Source organism: Dermacentor silvarum, chromosome 6 (assembly GCF_013339745.2).
Source record: "Dermacentor silvarum isolate Dsil-2018 chromosome 6, BIME_Dsil_1.4, whole genome shotgun sequence".
Lineage (NCBI taxonomy): Eukaryota > Metazoa > Arthropoda > Arachnida > Ixodida > Ixodidae > Dermacentor > Dermacentor silvarum.
Genome location: NC_051159.1, coordinates 101,953,657 through 101,967,627, shown reverse-complemented (window position 1 = coordinate 101,967,627; position 13,971 = coordinate 101,953,657). Strand labels below are relative to the sequence as shown.

The 13,971-nt window shown below is 45.5% G+C and overlaps 1 protein-coding gene across 1 annotated transcript; it reads left to right on the top strand.

The window, feature by feature from the left end:
* The first annotated feature begins 2,054 nt into the window (after positions 1–2,054).
* On the top strand, positions 2,055–12,276 carry LOC119455121 (alpha-tocopherol transfer protein-like). The gene is made up of 5 exons (XM_037716597.2): positions 2,055–2,301; positions 7,371–7,610; positions 9,024–9,217; positions 9,945–10,055; positions 11,916–12,276. The coding sequence occupies exons 1-5, from the start codon at positions 2,145–2,147 to the stop codon at positions 12,144–12,146; spliced, it is 933 nt and encodes a 310-aa protein (XP_037572525.1). The 5' UTR covers positions 2,055–2,144; the 3' UTR covers positions 12,147–12,276.
* Positions 12,277–13,971: the final 1,695 nt, after the last annotated feature.

Sequence of the window (13,971 nt, the reverse complement as noted above, 5' to 3'; positions counted from 1 at the left end):
ATGCAAAGCCAACTAACCATAAAGCTGCTGTTCCGTGTAAGCGGCAAATTGGCAAATTAGCGCAAAAGTGATTTCTTTTTACCAAGATTCTACTGCCATCAACACTATTGCGTTGGTTACATTCGCGTAATGCAGTCCTGTTTTTTTTTTTTCAAAAGCCGGGAACAAATAAACTAATGTAGCGTGTATAGCTATGCTGACTACTCGGCGCTTCAACAAATTAAATGAAAACAAATGGGATGGTAGGCCTCGTTAGAGCCGGCTGTCCCAAAATATGAGTTACTCAGGCAAGAATGAAAAAAAAAATTCAACTTCCTTGCAGTTCACTACCGCTTAAGCGACGCTTGCGAAACATTGCAGAATTTAACGGCAATCGAAAAAACTGAAGTTGCATAGGAACTACAATGTTCACCCCTCGAAGTATTTGCGGTAGGTTCCTCTCCGCGAAGGCGTCATAGCAAAGAAAGAGGGAAAGAAACAAACAGACGAACGAACGAACGAAAGAAAGAACCAACAAACAGAAAGTAATGGATAATATATGTGTAGAGTCAGCTATACACGTTACTTTGCATAAATGTCCGGGCTATCACGAGTGGAAGTGAAAGCTGTCATGCACACACCAACAAAGAAAAGGTTGGCCGCCAAATGCATGTTTTAAATGAGCGGAAATTGAATTCTGCAGCCATATATTATTACTATAATTAAGGGAACCAAAATTCGGAGGTAGGTCTCTTTTGGGCGATTCTCTGAAAAGAGAAAGAGTACTGCATAGGAAATTTTGCTATACACCTCAAAGAGGCGAGCGTTCTCAATTTCAATGAAGAATCGGAAATAAAAATTAAAAAGTGCACAATATGCACATCCATGACAACACGAAACTGAGTGCAATGCTATATTGTATAACAAAAAAAATTATTTCTTTTGTTTTTGTGATTCATAATTAGATTGCACGAAGCAACGTCCGAAATAATGTCGGGCTCAGCCACTCGCCGGGACAGCTGAAAAAAAACAACAACAACAAAAGAACGCAAAAAACGTGAAATATGATTAAAAAGTAATGCTGTCCAAATACGGCTCCAGGCCTTCATTACAGGAAAAAATGAAATCGAACAGCAAAGAAACAAATATCCATTAATACGATATGTTTACTGCACATCTGATGAGGCAGCTTGCGGGTACGATAAGTATCCCTATGACATGAAAATGCTGAGTCACCTCGCCAAATGTGACAGAAACAGGTGCATAGCCTAGAACCACTCTGACTTCACTTTGTTAGAACAAACTCAATTACCCACATTCAGCACGCTGTTGTGTCACCCGTACCTCCAGGCTGTACAGAACGGCTTTAATTATTGAGACAGTCTGTCACATGGCACAGGCCCTGGCCACAACTTTCCCTTGTAATGTCAAGCCCGTGCTGTTTACTGCGCACCGCCGGTCTGGCATACAATTAAACGTGTAGAGAGAGAGAAAGAAAAGAGAGGGATATACAGGGAGGCGAGAAGCAGCGGGCTGGTATACGTGCAAGGATAAGGCGGTGAAGGGTTAAATGATAGTAGAAGGCAACTCCAGATTTAAAAAATAAATCTACTGCGAAAACTCGACGCATGGATTTGCAACTCCTTGAATTTAATGATTCAGTTCACATCTGCCGAGGAAGCGGAGTGACGACTTAAAAGCCGGCTATGCTGAGGACAGTTGGCATATGTTTCCAAGGACTCTTTCTTTGCTCACGGAGTGCTTGTCCATGCTATACAGCGCAGACAGGAGTTATTTTGTTTTGAGAACTCTACCGTGGACACTCATGAAGAAGGCGCCTCATTCTAATTAAAAAAATGTAATTGAAAAGCACGAGATAAGAAACATTTGAGTGCAATATAGCAAGTTGCAAGTGCATAGCTCGTTCTAGTAATGCGAATGATATTACAGGTGGAGGACATTTTATAGTCTATCAGTTACCTGTCACATTCCACAGTACATGAGGAGAGATAAGCACAGCGAAGCCGTCTTCAGTTCGTTAAATTTAGGGCGGTTGTGGTTTAGTCATAGAACATAAAGAGGCTCTCTACTAAAGCTGAAACGGCTATTAGAAACTACGCATGTAGGGTTCTCCTAAGCGATCAAAGCCAACTACGCCGTACAATATGCTGGGTGTGTATAGGAAAAAAACGGCAGACGACGTGTTCGATACGTCAGAGGAAGCCCTTCCGCTGAGTCTGCAACGTGTTGCCACAGAAGAACTCGGAGAGACGCCGTCGAAGAGAAAAGAGGCGCTGGAGAAGCTTACTAAGCTCGTGTCAGGTGAGGCCATATGTTTATTGCAGCGTAAGCAATTATAGCCTCATTCCTATAGCCGTATCAGGTCGCGATGATGCAGCCGCCGGCGTCCCCCGCGTAACCGTTATCGCCGGAAACGCGAAAAAAGTACCCGATTCCCGCCGAGATCAAACCCGCGCCCGCTGCGTTGGGAGCCGGGTACTCTACCACTGAGCCACGCAAGCGCTTGCTATCGGGCCACCGAAAATACCCTATTTAAGGCAAACGCAGGGTGAGACGACTCGAGCCTCCGCCAGTATGGTGACGCCATATAGGTAAGTTGCCTGAAAACGCAGCGTCCGTGGCCGTAGGCAACCAACGTTACTAGACGACGAAATGCGATTCAGACGAGGCGCGCAATCAACGCGCTCCCGAGCTGCCGAGCCTCTGCCAGTATGGCGGCGCCATCTAGTTAATGTACCTGCAAAGGCGGCGTGCCCAACATGTAAGTTGTAGTTGTAAGGCTTGATCGGGCTCAGCAGACTGCTGTGGAGAATCATTACAAGCCGCAGCTCGCCGTCGGCGCCGGGTGGACAGTTCAGATCGTTCTCGTCAAAACTAGGCAAACAGACTGCTGCGAAGACCCTGTTGTGCGTGGTGCCCAAATTGGAGCTACTCTTGAGCCACTCCACCAGCTTACGCTGTGAATGTGCTGCGTGTGCCGCGTAGGCCTGTGAATTTTTTTTTATTCGGGCCTTGACTGGGAGGCATACAGGTGCAAAAGAAACACACTAAAAGAGAAAAGGCACAATTCAGGTAATGAAGCCAAAGAATAGACACATTACACCAAAGGACCGGAAACAAAAGGCACATTATTTATTTCTCAGTGTTCCAACAAGCGAAGCCGTTGGAGCCAACGCTTCGACCAGAGGACTTGACTTCGAAAGCGCAAACTGACGCAGACAAGTGCGCTTGTTGAAGCGTCGGCTTCAGCGAAATTCCTTGTTCAACCACTGTTAATCAGTTCAAACCTGCTTTGTTACGTATCCGAAGAAAAAGAAGAAGCTAGGAAGATGCTTCTGAAGAAGAAGAAGAAATGTGGGGCTCTTTAGAAACAACAATAAAGGGTGATGGTTGCCTTGTTGGTCTGGTCATTTCTGTTACAAATTTGGCGCAGTCGACAGGATGTATCCGTGGCTACTCTGTGTCGGATGTTATTCTGAGGCTACATCACAGTTTAAACTACCGTTTGAGCTGAGAAATACAAGAGTTGTGAAACGCAAGCTTTACAACATGCCATGGAATAAATAGCTATGGCTCTTCGAAGGAAGAACTGCAAAAGAACCTGGACGCTTGTGTTATCCGACCATTCACGTTTACCTTCAGATCACCCATCACTATAGCACCGAAAAATGACGGAACGTATCGACTTTGCACCGATTACGGGCAAATTAACAGTCAAGCTGAGCTGTTCCTTTCCCGATGCCAAATATCGACGAAATTATCATCGAAATTGGTGGCTGCAGCGTTTTCTCTCACTTCGAACTTTCCAAGGGCTTTTGGCAAATGCCTTTAGAAGTAGACCAAAAGGTTTTGGAGTACTTGTGACACCTTTAGACATATATGGATATAATAGATTGCCTTTTAGTTGGAAAAATTCGCCAGCTTGGTTTCAAAATATGATGAATAATATTTTGAAGCCACATCTTGAACTCTTTTGCAATGTCTATATTTATTATATTATAGTTTATTCGGGGTCGGAAAAAGAGCCCTTTGAACACTTAGCCACTGTTCTGCAAGCGGTTAGCGATGCAGATCTGAAGATAAACGAAAAGAAAAGTGAATTCTTCAAGCCTTACGTAGATTTTTTTTCGGAAGGCGGGTGTTTGATGGTGCCAAACAAGAACCCCAAACAAGAGTCGGTACAACGAATCTCGAAGCTAACGAAGCTACATGATTTGCATTCACTCATAGTTTTTCTTGGACTTATTTATTTTATTTATCAAATACTGCGGACACGTGGTCCAAGCAGGGAGGGCGACATAAGGTACATACAATGAAAATCAGATAGACAAAACAAACAGAACCATAAAATTACAAGATTAGGATGTGGGTTCAATTATACAATTCCATTCGGTTACAGTTCGAGGAAAAAAAGAAAACTTATATGTGTTTGTTCTTTCAAAGTAAGGGGTTAATGCATCATGTCTGCGATGGCGCGTAGTTCTGGTTGATAACTGCGATAAATGTTCAGATGGGTCAAGGGGTAAATTGTTGGTGTGAAGTAGTTTAAGGAATTCAAGTCTCTGTTTCATTCTTTTAAGTTCGAGTGGTTCAATGTTGTTAATTTTCATAAGTTCGGTGGGGGAATCACATCTGGAAAACTTGTTAAATATAAATCTGACTGCTTTTCTCTGAATTCTCTCAAGACTATTGATATTAGTTTATGTGTACGGATCCCAAACTATGCAAGCATATTCCAGCTTAGGTCTAATTAGGGAGATGTAGCATAGCATTTTAACGTTATAGGGGGTTTCTTAAGTTTGTGTCTCAACAGGCATAGTTTTCGGAAGGCTGAAGCGCAAGTGTTAGTTATAGGATCATTCCATGATAGGTAGTTAAGGGTCACTGCTAGGTATTTATGGCTAGTGACTTCATGAAGACGTGATGGACCTAACTTATATGTTAGTTAGTTAGTTAAATTGGATTTATTGGCGCAAAAGCGGCTGCGGCTATGCTGCGCCAGACACAGGGTGATAAAATTTCCTTCGTAAATGGAGCATACACTGTAGTAATTATAGCTTACTTAAAAACCTTGTTTCGTCAAGGAAACTTATCACGTCAGTCTGAGATACCAGTGCATCATCTCCTAACAGCAACATCGGGTGAAGTGGAGTGTTTGACTTATACAATACTCGGAAGTATTTTTTGCTAAGCATTTCGAGATGCGGACATGTTCTTAGAATGTGTATTACTGTTAATGGTTCATGGCATTTATCACATGTTGGTTGTTCCTTCAAGATTTAGTCGTTTGAACGAAACATGTCAAATTCGTATCCGTACGTAAGGCTCCGAGAAAGTTTTTTGCCAGGCTCAGTGGTGGTCGAACCTACAGTGCTCTTGGTTGGTAGAACGACACATTTCGGCTGAAAAGGAAAAAATAAACGTAGACGCTATCTTGAGTGTTTAAGCACTATCAGCGACTGACTTTCGCATCAGCAATAGGAAATAAATAAATTAATAATATAAAGCAATATCAGAAACGCACTGTCAAATGAATGATATAATGAAGGTGATTAAGCATCTTTATTAAAACAACATAAACAAAAATTTCAATATGAAACACTGAAAAAAACCCATTAAACGGCACCTCCCTGAACGGGAACTGTGGAAGACATGCGTAGCATTATATGGCTATCGGCGTTGTGCGCAATAGCAGATTATGCGTCGTAGTTATGTGAGGAGGGCCAAGCTAATGTGGTGTGCGTTTTTTTTTATTTACATGTGCTGAGGAGTACGAGTGGAGAGATGCACATATATACGAGTACATTGCCGAGTATATAAATCCCACACCACGCCTACCGCCATATATTGTTTCGAGAGTTGCGGGTCAGGGAGGTTCCGCCTAATTTGCTTGCGCGATGCCCGGCGCCACATAACCGACACGTTAATGCCGTCATAGGCAGCGGAGGGACGACGACTGCGCCTGCAAGTGTAATTATTGCACGAGTGGCGCATCCTCTCGCTTTGGTTCCTCTTTAGTCACCTTCCATCCTCACTGGCCAGGTGTTTACCAGGGCGTCCCATACTGCTTGCTATCTGCCTTTTAGTATAGACTAAGACTTTTCTGGCCTAGCTTTATCACCTCCTTTCTACGTATATCGTATGGAGAACAGCGAAAGTGGACGGGCTGGTAGAATCTCTTGTGCTATCGCGCCTATCGTTATCGCGGACAATGGGTCGTTTGTCACTGTATTCCAGATGACAGATGTCAACCGCAGACACAATGGGCTTAAACTGCCCATTCTCGCCCTGTATTGGAAAAGGGGTTTTCTGGCTTCACATGAAATTTTTCGACCGGCAGCCATATAGTGCTACGCATTCACAAACTAACGGATGTCCTTGGCCGTTTTTGTCACAGAAAGTGCCAAAAACACCCCCATTGCCGCTCGCCGAAAGGGACACATCACCTTAAGCACATGGCTCTTCGGCATCACCTCCGAGATAAGGCGGTGCTCTCAGAGCCCTGGAAAACCTCGAAGGTGGCATTCTGATACGTTAAAGCGACAACCATCAGGTGCACCCGTAGTCTGCTTAGGTGCTGTTTCAGGCTGCTAACAAGAAAACTACGCAATTACTATCCCTGCGCCATTGCCCAGATTGCTTGAGTGGTTTACACTATATCATATATGATAAATTTAGCGAAAGTGAGATTTTCTTGCATTTGGCCTTTAAGTTCACAGTGACTGCACGTTAGAGCACGGCATGGGCTCGGGTTTACCCGAAAGCCCTGGCCCGGCCCGGCCCGTGGGCCGGGCCGGGCCGGGTAGAGGAGTTTTTTCACGGGCTTGGGCCGGGCTCGGGCACGGCGTGTGCTTTTTGACCCGGGCCCGGGCCGGGCTCGGGTTTTTTGACGCGGGCCCGGGCCGGGCTCGGGCTTTCTGCGAGTAATTCTCGGGCTTCTCAGCTCTTAAAAACATGTATTTTTTGGTCTCGGGCCGGGTTCGGGCCGGGTTCGAGTCGGGCTCGGGCTTAAGGTAAAGGGGTGGCGGGCCGGGCCGGGCGGGTAACGTAGATTATTTCCGGGCCCGGGCCGGGCCTGGGCCGGGCCCAGGTCTCGCCATAAAAGTTTTGATCGGGCTCGGGCGGACCGCCCAATGTTAAAACGGGCCCGGGCCGGGCCCGGGCCGCGAAAATCGGCCCGTGCAGTGCTCTACTGCATGTGTCGGCCATCCTAACGACATTGATGGGATGCAGGTATAGTATCAATGAATCAGTCAATTGGTGCGCGAGTAGGTGATTGGGTGAGTGATTGATTAAGGTATCGGTTGATTGGGTGAGCGAGTGAGTGGGCGAGTATATATTTTTAACCTGTGGACATCCAATGTTTGCAGCGGAAACAGAACTAAACTCAAGGAGGGACACAGATTTTCTCTTACGTTTCCTGCGCGTGAGGAAGTACAACGTGGAAGCGGCGCTGCAAAGTATCAAGAATTACTACAGAAACCGCGCTGCCTCTGATTCCGTGTACCGCGACTTCCTTCCGTCGAAGGTACCTCTTGCGGCACGGAGGCTTTGTCTCGTTCTGCCGCAAAGGGACGCGCGTGGACGTCCGATAGTCTTCTGTCATGTGGGTAAGCTTACTTTGCGTAGGTTGCTTTAGAGTGGTTGGCGAGTAACCACCCAAGCCCTTTGATAAAGAAAAACTTTTTGCAGATCAAACGAACGGTTTGGAATCTCTCGGAAGATCAACTTTCGCGAAGTGGTTGAGTATTGTAAAACTGGTCTTCTGCAGCGCATTGTGCAGCATAGGGAGTATGTGCCTGCCTTTCAGATCAGAAGAACTCCGGAACCGCAGTGACTGAGTCTAATGAGTTGATATTAAGTGTGCAATGAACTAGGATTATTGAAAATCATGAATAACTTTTGATGCTTTAGGATATGAATTGAAATGCTACTACCTGAAACTACAACAGTTTTGGTTTTCCGGCGATAACATACTTAATACTGATGGCAGCGCAGATATCCTAGTTCACTGTACAGCCTACATATACACCTACATTGCTGCCAAGCCATTTTATTTTCGTGTGGTAGGATCGGTAGTTGTGACTGCTGGCATGATGGGCATATGTCGGGTAATTTTCCTAATTAAAGTGTAATTAGTTTAATTTTTTTACCAAACACGCTTCAATGGTATTTGTAAGCAGCCCTTCTGAAAGCAGACACGCAGGAACCAGTTAAGGGTCAAAATACAAAAGATTTCCAATAAGGTGGCGACATACCTTATGTGCTTATTATAGTACTTTCACCTCATTCTTTGCAAATTGTTTATCGCACCAAAAGTCGAGGTGTAGCTGGCATCTCTACAAAGTGCCAACATTTCCTCATGTATATTGAAAAAAATGAAATAAACTAAAATAAACGTGGTTATGCATAGCGTCGCCTAAGCCCCCACTTGAAAGATATGAGTCTTCAGCATTCATTCGATAGCTTGTAAGTCGCAAGTTGCGTAAATGAGAACTTAGCAACAAACCTTGTCGTGCGAATGCCCAAGTAGCATGCGAATATGAAGAACGTTGACATGAGTGGATGGGATGGAAAAAGACGGACAGGACGGGACAACATTTCACCGGAACTGCTCCTAATATCTGATACTGCTGAGAGCATTCTAGAGGAGTGCTAAAAAAACACGAAGCAGCTACGCGTCGCGGCTTGCACTGCCCACATAAAGTCAATGGTGAGTGGTTCATCACTAGCGAGAAAGTGTGTTTGGTTTACCGACGTAATGCGATCCTACTTCTTCGTATAGCTCCGTTGCCTTTAAAAAGGGCAGAACTTCCGAAACTTGTAGGGGGCTTCATTCTGGGCTGCAATAGGCTGGTTAAAATGTTTATATCGCCGGCGCGGAAGGTTCTTAGTGAAACTTGCACTTTCAGAGCAGAAAGTATATAGCAAATGCTGGTTTGGTTCCGAATATGCTACCATTTTTTCGTGAACGACCTTGGTCATCTTGTCCTACAGACACTCACTCTCCGTACTAAATCTAGGCCACTGGAATCCCGAAGAGATCACATACGCGACTCTGCAACAAGCGTTGCTCATGTGTTTAGAGCACGTGATTTCGGACCCCGTGGCGCAGACCATTGGAATCGTCATCATGGTGGACTACGTCGGTTTCACAATCGACAAAGTCTTGTCTATGAGTCTCGGCCTCATCAGAAGACTACTCGAGTACTTCCAGGTAACGCAGCCGAGCAGAATTATGGTGTTTGCAAATTGAAGCACCACTATGTCATTCTCATTTCCGTTCTTGGTGCCAATTTGCTGTGGGAATACAATTATGTACAGAATTACGAGATGAAATCAAATGGCCTAACGGCCTTGGAAATTTCGGACGGCGTACGCTTTCGACTAAAGATTTGTTAGCCTGCGTAGCGTGGTGTAAATGGATGTCTTTGACAAGGAGACCTTAGTTCGCTTCTGCTGGAGTTCATGAAAAGTGGTGAAAACTGAAAGCAAAAATTTTAGATTGTTCTATAAAGCAGTGGAATGCTAAGAATGTCCACCAGGAACCTAAAGATTGCAACATTCGGCTGCTTAACACAAGGTCACGCGTTGAATTACCAGCTGCGGAAGTCATATTTCTAAAAAAATATTCATAAGACGATACACAGAAGCGCACACGTACCGAAATTTATGTGCATGCTAAAGAACCGCGGGTGCTAAGGACCATTCCCGATATCTTTTTTTATGATGGCGGCCTTCAGTACCAAGGTGTTTCATGACGAAGTGAAGCACCGTATCTAATTAATGTTCAGACTGCGTGCGGATGGAAAGGCCGCACCAGGTGTATGTGGACTTTGCCACATAGGCTGAATAAGTTCAGACTGTGCGGCATTATCAATCTCAATGAAAACGAGCCTCAGCCGTATGCATAACAACCGCGAACTCTTTTTCTTTGTGACCAGGACTGCATGCCAGCTCGGCTGAAAGCGGTGCATATCTTAAACCAACCATATGCTTTCGACGTGATCTTCGCTGTGGTAAAAGCCTTCATCAAATCAAAGATGGCCGAAAGGGTAAGCGTAACACACGCGTAATCAACAACTACTGTACTGAATGCTTTAAAAGCTTTTGCAGGCCTTGGACAACGGCTTGCAATGTCGTTAGAAATTAGAGAGAAACATACCAATTGAACAAAATGCAGAGCTTTCTGGAGGCATACATAAAGTCGCCAACATGCCACATTGCACAAGGAGAGAGTATATTTTGTGCAATACTGACTTTTCTTTTCTCATAGGAAAGAACCTAAGATTGCTGCTTAACATCAGTTTGCCTGCTGGGAGATGAGTCAGTTTACATGTTAGTAGAATAATACAGCGAATCTGCTATGGGCTATAGCAGATCGCTTATAGCAGATCGCATCCGGCAACGGAAGTAGATAGACAAACCGGAAGTAGACCAACAATTTCATACGCGTCGCGCCGCCTTATGGCGTCGTATGAAAACGTAGGGGTGGCGGCATTTTACAGTGAAGCTGTTCATGCAGGCCCTGTGTCGTCGCTATCGGATGTCCCTGAAAGGGGGCCGCGTGACCTAGCGGGAGAGGAGAGAAAAAGAAGAGCTCAACAGGGGGAAAGGGGTTAGAGTGACCCATTTCCTCTGTGAAAATGCTGTGAGAGGGTGCAGATGAAAAGGAGAACGGGGAGGGGGGTTGACGTAAGTCACGCCATCCAATACTCGCGTTAGAGGGGGAGAGCGCGAGGCGCGCCAATAAATGGCGGTGTCAGAAAAAAGTAGGTGAACGGAGTTGTGGGGTGTGAGAGGAGTTCGTGTTAGCGTTGGTTGTATATAGGGAGCTTTGGTCATGGACTCTTGTCTGGGAACGTCGTAGAAAAAGCGTGAGGAACGCGCTAGGAGCGCCGTCGCGCGTGGACGCCGACGCGTCCCATCCCCCGCAAGTAGCGCCGTTCGGGCCAGCGAAGCGGCCGCGATGCAACTACGGCTCGGACGCTCGCTCCCATTGCAGCCGGCCTGACGTAGCAGGCCATACCTTTTTTTAAAGCATGGTCGCCACGCGGAGCACGCAAGGCGGAAATGAGGTGAAATAATGGTGAAACAAAAGATTTACAATATAGACTGCTTGCCATGTTTGACTTGCATGGTGTAACACTCAGTGTAACTCACACAGCTTCGCTGTTCGATTATCTTCACAGAGTGGAAGGGATGGTGATTTCTTCAGTATTGCTTGGTCAACCCCATCACTTTGTACTTAAAGTTTCCCAACTTTAATTCACAGTTACCTTCTGTTATAGGTCCTGAACCATCGCTGTAGCTCAGTCGTTGAGGCATTCTCCTGGTCAGCTCGAGGTAGTGGATTCGAATTCCAGGTCCCGGCAGCCGCGAAATGCACACAAAAAAAAACAAGAAAAAAAAAGCGCTCGTGTACTTAGATTCAGGTGCGAATTAAAAACCCTAGGTGGTCAAAATTAACCTGGATCCCTCGGATCCCTCCATTACGGCGTCTCCCATAGTCTCTGCGCAGCTTTTAAACCTTAAACCAAATCAATCAATCAATCACTCATGTTACAGTTTCAATGCCATCATAGCCCATTGCTGGGCTGACAGTATCAATAAATTAAATGATGTCTAAGCCTACCTGGCCCAGGTAATAGCGGCCTCTTTGGTAGTTCCCCGATTTATGATGTGACCCACGTGCGGCAAGCATGTCTTCATTCTTCGGTTACCTTACTAGCCGTGTGGTGACCTTTGCAAGACTTTGACTTCTGGTTTTCCAAGTGTCTAGCGCATCAGAAAGTGCCCTCGTGGAAGCTAACAAGGACCTGTTTGAACGGTGATGTTAAGCAATGAAGTTTTTTTTCTAGTTATTCTTATTCTGGTTCTTTCTGTCTCCTTCTCCCTTCCTCCTATCTTTAAAGATGCACATGCATGGTGAAAACTACGAGAGGTTTCACGAGGAAGTCTCCCCCAGTACGTTGCCGAGAGAGTATGGTGGACATGGACTGCAGTTCGATTTCGATGCTTTTTGGAGACTCATGGATGCACAGGAAGATACATTCGCATCGGGGAACCACTTCGGCTACGTCGTGTTGGACCATCTCGACATACATGAGGATGACCAGATGCCTCTGCAGCTCTCCACCTTGTAATTACACCCTGTGAAAGCAGGCTTTCGCGAAGATAACATCAGCAAACTAAAGCTGTGCGTTTCATTACACGGAATTTCTCTCTTTCTTTTTTCCCTTGAAGCATAATAATAAACGTCATTTTACGTATCCATCTTGGAGCTCTCGTTTAGGAGGTTCAAACTGCCACACTAAGAGACCAAGCACGCCGACTTAATTTTTTCACGCTTAGCACACATCGCATGTGGTTAACGAAGCTCACTAAGCGGAATGCCAGCCTAGTCCTAATACACAAGTATCGCCGCATGTATTAATTAAGTCAGTGTGCAACGTTGTCGGATTCTTTTGCTAGCTCGCAGTGTGTTCATAACTACACGATACTGACCTAATGAAATAATTTCCTGGTTCAGTTGGTGAAGAACTAGCACAGTTAATTCTGGAAGCAAAAAATACGTGTCTGGAAAACTTATATCCTCCTGAGACCCGAACACAACTATGGGATATGATCGCGCTTCAAGGTGGTTTTTGTTGTCTACTGTTATGTTATGACCAAGAAACAAAATTTTTAAATTTGAACTACCACGGTTAGGTGCCAAAGGCGGCGTCTCCGTGCACGTCAAAAAAAAAGTAACTATCTACAACATCTCATGTCTGTTTTGGTAAAAACTGCATTTCATCGCCTAAACACAGAGATGAAGATGGAACTACGTGTAGCATATATTGCAATATTTCTGCCGAGTCCGGTATTCTCACGCAATCTCTGTGATTTCTAAACCAAGGTTGCTTTCGGCCGTCTGACGTGATACCGAGGTCTAGCTCAATTTAGTGTCATATTTCCCAAAAGCTAATGACGAGAAAATGAGTAAACCACTTCTTTACAGTTACAGATGCACAGTACTCCATAATCAGTATAAATATTTTGCGCAAATACTTCCAAGTGAATTTCACAAAAACAGTTGAAGGCGATGTGCAGTGCATTGTATAAGGGGTCTATAGGAGGATATGCGAAATAATGACATCTGTTTTATAATTATGCCGTTATTTTTCATAATTTCAACTTGTTCATATATTCATGTTCCAAGAGCGTTAAGTAATTCTACGTTTACCATATTGCTTTAGCCACAATGCACTTTGTTATTAAAGAAAAGATTTGAAAAAATTACTCCATCTCCCGCTAAAGGGAACCATGTGTGGATGCGAAGCAGCGGAGAGAGAGTTAGCTTGAACGGGAGATGGTTTCCCGTCCCATGTCAAGGCATATGTACTCACCACAGAGTCAACGAGAGTTCTGCCGCCATCATGGCGGCTCTAAGTTCTATCTACCCGGTGACGTCACGGCCAAGCTGCGGCTGGTCGAATCCTGCCGATCCGACGCCAGAGGCGCCTGCTGCATTCACGGACACCGCGAGCGTTCGGCGCGAACGCGGGGACACGGAGAAACGCGGGCGGTGTCGGCAGCCGCTCTGCGCGTTGCCTCGTTGGTGCTGCTGCAATTTTTTTCTCGCCATTCGTTTCGCAATCCGGAGAGGAGAGGAGCGTAGGAGAGGAGGAATGCCGAGAGGAGAGGAGATGAGACAAGGAGAGGAGGGGGAGGAGGATGCGCATGCGCAGTAGAGGTGTGGACGCCGCACGGCGGATGGATGGACTGAGGGAGTGGCATAGCCCCGACCATAAGATGCTTCGCATCTAAAAGCTATCGTAGTACGCAGCAAGCCAAACAAGCCGTACGCAAAAGCGTACAGGTCTTCTCCCATTTAAAGATTTGAAGCCCTGACTGCTGCGGAATAATTTCAGGAAACTCTCTTGCGGTACCTCTCGTAGGAGTGCTCTAGTAATTTCTGGTTTATTA